General features: G+C 35.3%; 1 protein-coding gene across 1 annotated transcript; it reads left to right on the top strand.

Annotated features, from left to right (window-relative positions):
* Window positions 1-442: 442 nt before the first annotated feature.
* Window positions 443-3,807, top strand: LOC143449302 (uncharacterized). Its single transcript, XM_076949445.1, has one exon. It carries the CDS (start codon window positions 2,445-2,447, stop codon window positions 2,907-2,909), a length of 465 nt encoding a protein of 154 aa, XP_076805560.1. The 5' UTR covers window positions 443-2,444; the 3' UTR covers window positions 2,910-3,807.
* The last annotated feature ends 1,237 nt before the right edge of the window (window positions 3,808-5,044 follow it).

Genomic DNA, 5,044 nt, shown 5'->3' with positions numbered 1-5,044 from the left:
ACGATTATATTAAGTGCGATTGTGCGAAAGCTTTTGTTTCTCTGCTATTAATTGCATGGAAGTGTAGTGTTTTTCTCTGCAAATGCAGAATACTCGGTCTCAGTTGTACTTGATTACGAAGGTCGAAGTAAATACGCTAACTTTTTAATTAATCAAATTATAGGTTTTGATGAACTATTCTGTCATTCTTTGGTATAGGTCTATAGCTGTTAACATCGATATGCTGAAGGCCACTTGAAGTACGTTGAGAGAACGTTACATAAAACGCCTTAAGGTATTTTCTAAAACTTTTTTGAGAATTTCAAGAAGCCGTTGTAAGCGTACTCTGAAAGAAAATTATATAGCAGGCTCACGCACAGAAAACTGTTGTGGCGTGTAGTACTAACTACTAAGTCTATAAGGAAAAACGCATATAGGTTATTCTTATAATATGTATTTATGAACTAGACGTAATAGATTGAAATTTAATCCAGAAATATAAATCTTTTGATACTAACCACCTTTTTAGAATTATGATCAGGTTAAACTAAGCTAGGTATACAAAGAGAACAACAGCTGGTTGTATTTAAACAGGTTTGGCATCAGTTGTAATTACCATAAAAAGAATTAAAAATGAAAATGCAGCTGAGTATTCTTTGGTCAAATATGTTAGTTATATATATTATTTTTTGGTTGAAATTAAATAGCGAAAATGTAGTTTGCAGAAACGATCTGCGAATCTATAAGCAATAGGCGCAGCCAAGGCAACAATTGACTTCGCTCTACTCTGATTTCTGTACAAGTATACTAACTTGATTGGGAAAATCTATGACGTCATAATATTTCAGTACCTGTTTCTGGTATTCAGGGTTGCCATCGGTCTCAACTCAAAAATAAGGACAACTAGGAAACGAAAGACGAATACCAACTTAAACAGTGCACAATAGGAGAAAGCAACCAATGTTCTTAAAAAAGACACTATCTGCATGTTCTTAATTTTGGTATCTCTTTGGTACAAAATGGTATAATAAAGGTGTCAAAATGCCCAAAATACGAACCTCTGCCCTAAAAATAAGATGAAAATAAGGACGCATGTGAAAATAAGGACATTTCTTCGAAAAAAAGGACAAACATATTTTCTAAGACACGGACCTTTAAAATAAGGACAAATCCTAGAAATAAGGACGGTATGGCAACCCTGCTGGTATTGGTGAGCATTAGATAAGGCAGTGGTTCCCTAACAGTTCGCCGCAAAGCTTGCCTATACACAAACTTTAGTTTCTTTCAGAAAAAGTTCTGTTAACGGCAAACTTTAGAAAAATAATTTTTCACCATGTTTTTTTGTCACAGTGTATTCATTACCGAGTGATAAGTGTGCATAAAACTGTTACCAGGTTAAATATAAAAATCGCCCCATTACATAACAAACTCTTATACTGATCCAACATTTATTTCATTAAAATGAATGGGAAAGCGCAGAAACAAGTTGACCGTATATTAAAGAAAGGCTTTCTGTAACGATATATAAAAAAAACTCAATAAATTTTTGTAGTTAGGCAATTTTTGCCAAAAATAAGTTGCAACAAATAAAAACGAAGTTATCAACTGAATTTACTTGCTTTTTTGCGAAGTTGTTCTTCATCTCACTACCATATACCTCATCTAAAAGGCAACCATCAAGCATGTTGGTTTTTGCTTCGTGACGTCATACTCGCCGTCAACTTTGTTATCATAAGCAGCAGATTTTTGATACATTTCTGGCAACAACTGCTTTATCACTATCTATCATCGAAAAATCCTTTTCACGGGATACTTAGGGCTACTATAACAGCTTTTTATTTAACTATCATACTGTACTTTATTAAATTTACCTATTACAACTATAATTTTTATTTTTTTTATTTTTTATTGGCGGTTGCCTCTCACTATGAAGAATTTGGTTCTAATCTTAGGTGTAAAGATTTAAGAAAAAAATAAAAGGAGTTCTGAACAATCTAAAAAAAAGCTTTTTAAAAACATCAATTTATTTCGCGCTTTGTTATTTTACATGCTGAGAAGAGTATCTACGACGTAGCTATGTTCATGAGGTAATACCTATCCTACATTGTTAAAATGGAAACGGGTAAAATACGTACAAGTTATCTCACTACACAGAAGATAGATATGCATAAATTAAAATTTGTAATTAATTGCAATATTTTTAGATAACTTGGAGAGTTTGGGCAATAATATTAAATAAAACTATTGAAATTAGCAAAGGTTATCGTTAGGAATCTTATTGAAAAGTTTAGATTATTTCAACTTAAAGATTAATATAGGGATCTGATGGGATATGGTGTGTGTGGTGTGGTGGGTTACGTTTGTAAATCTAATATTTAAGTCCTCTTGTATTTTAGACATATAGATTTAAGCTTTGATTCTTTAGCGTATAACTTCATTATTTTACCACATTATAATTGCTAAGCATGGATACCGGCCCACCACCATCTTATGCTCAAGTTCAGGGAACAACTCAACCACCTCCTGAGAAGAGTGGACTTCCACCAGCTGGGCCAGGGATGATGCCGGTGCCTCATCAAGGGCTTCCTCCTCAACAAGGTTTACCACCTCAAGCATACGCTCAGCAACCGGTAGCCGTCCAGCAACCGGTGGCCGTCCAGCAACCGGTGGCTGTCCAGCAACAAATTTATGTCCAGCAGCCTGTGATGTTTGGGCCACATTCAATGCAGGTAATGTGCGGTTATTGCCACCAAACAGTACAAACAACAACCGAGTCAAACCTGAAATCATCAGCGATTCTTCTTGCAACTCTTCTCTGCTTGGTCGGGGGTATTCTATGCTGTTGGATCCCTTGCGTCATGGATAGTAGTTACGAAACCACACACCGATGCCCAGCATGCAAGGCCACTCTCGGTATATACAACGCTTAAAGAAATGTTATTTTCAATTCATTGTTGTCAAAGGGTCTGGGAAATTTGTTGATCGAAGTTTAATTAAAATATTTCACCGGTTGCAATGGGTATTACAAGAAAAGTGGCAATGTGTTCGTCTTCCTGTAATCTGTAATCAGTTTTATATTTTGTCTATTTCTATATTCATGCGGCCGTTGCATTAAGTCAAACCATTATATTGTATACCGAAGCATGCCTGTTATACTTATCAGAGATTCTTGAGGAACTTAATGCAAAATCCTTAAGTAAAGTGATTTGTATTTATTGTCGCAAAAAAATTCAAATAAACACTTTACGTTTCTTATACTATTAAAGTTAAACTTATAGTGGCGTGATGTTTGTTGACGTTATGTACTGTATAATGCGTTACAAGCACTTATATCTTTTGTGATGTGAATATTTTTGCTTCCATTGCAAATTTTTGAAAAGAAGTGCGAATTTTGTATAACGCAAGTTAAACTTTAAAAGTAGTATTTCGAGATGTTCCCATGTCGTTATAATTATCGTCATGCTACATATTTTTTAAAGCGTGAATTTGCAAAACGCGAGAATTAATCTGGATTGAAATCGAGTTTTCTGCCCAAGGCAAAACTAAATCTGGTTTAAAAACACTTTAATATGCTTAAAGCAATGGAGATCTTTTTGTTTCTCGAAGTTATCGTCATTTCGTGTTGTTAAAGTTTTGGATTCACGTAATGCAATGTTACAAACCAATGTAAATAGTGTTTTATGATTTTCTGTAAGCTTTCACATATGCGTGTCTTGTTTATGGCCATACTATTACATTTTGAAAACATACTAGTAACAATTTACTTGATTTTTTCGTCCCAACCGCACTTCTGAAAAAATAAAATGGTTCATATCCTTTGATCGTTAATCGGTGTATAAACATGTTTTTTTGTACAACATGTACAAGCGAGTGTGACGGTGGTCGGTTGATTCATCCCTTGTCATATTGACATTAGCTTAAGATCATATGAAAATTTAAGACCCTAACCTGGAATCCATGCAAAGGTGATGTATTGCCCACCATGGTACAACAGCTAAGTTTAGCTTAGTTCAGCTTTAGTTGTTTTGCTTATGAGGCAAGCTAGTAACGTGACTGAAAAAGTACCGCGGTAAGTAATTCGGTACTGCCCACCTATGTTTATTATCCACATTTCATGACCATACGTAGAATAGGTGAGAAGTTGCAAAAATATTAGTTGTCCTTAACGGTTACTTTTCCTTACGTACGGTATCTGGATGTCTGCATACCTTACCATTGGACAAACACTTCATCCTTGTATGCATACAACTTGTTGGGCTTTGCCGCGATATGATCTCGTTCGCCGAACAATGGAGCCATTCAACCCGCTCCGTTTTAAGTCTTTTGTCTCTAAAAACAAACAAAAAAACACTTGCTCAAAATAGTCAGTTGTTGCAGTCTCACTGCTAACTGTTAGATCTCATCAAGAACTTAGGCATCAGTGCGAACCGTTTGGTGAACAAAAAGTGAAACAAGAAGCAACAAGAGAGCCTTTCTAGATTTCGTAATTTTACTTCGGACGCCACCTTCTGCATCATCTAACTCTCGATGCCTGTATGATGGCCTGGTTTCTGCTTAATCGGTTATTATGTATACTGGCACCGGTCGATTCTGTTTAAGCCTTCCGCAAATTTATATACTCGGTTGCAAATTCTGCGGGTTGTGAAAGCGGTGAGAAAATCCTTTATCGGACCACCCCATTACTTTATTGCACCCAGAAGTGAATTTCTTTACCACATGCTACCAAGTGTAGGCACGTCACGTCATAGTTATCAATCAGTACAAGCCAAAATTCTTTCAAGTCAGCTTAATAAATTTTAAAATGTACTCATACAGTAGGCGTGATTTGCAAACGAAATAAACCAAAAAGCACGTTTCCACATTTTTGAGAAGAAAAAAGTGAGGCTTATGGCATGGCGACATATGTTTAGATGCTTCGATAACGAAAAACCCTACTTGTAATTCCAATATTTTTGGGTAACTTTGAAAGTTTCGGCAATAATATTAAGTAAAACCATTGAAATTAGCAAAGGTTATCGTTAGGAATCTTATTGAAAAGTTTAGATTATTTCAACTTAAGGATTAA

Source organism: Clavelina lepadiformis, chromosome 3 (genome assembly GCF_947623445.1).
Source record: "Clavelina lepadiformis chromosome 3, kaClaLepa1.1, whole genome shotgun sequence".
Classification (NCBI taxonomy): domain Eukaryota; kingdom Metazoa; phylum Chordata; class Ascidiacea; order Aplousobranchia; family Clavelinidae; genus Clavelina; species Clavelina lepadiformis.
This window is presented reverse-complemented; position numbering and strand designations above follow the sequence as displayed.

Coding starts and splice junctions, on each gene's coding strand:
- LOC143449302 (XM_076949445.1), top strand. CDS start 2,445: ATGGATACCGGCCCACCACCATCTTATGCTCAAGTTCAGGGAACAACT.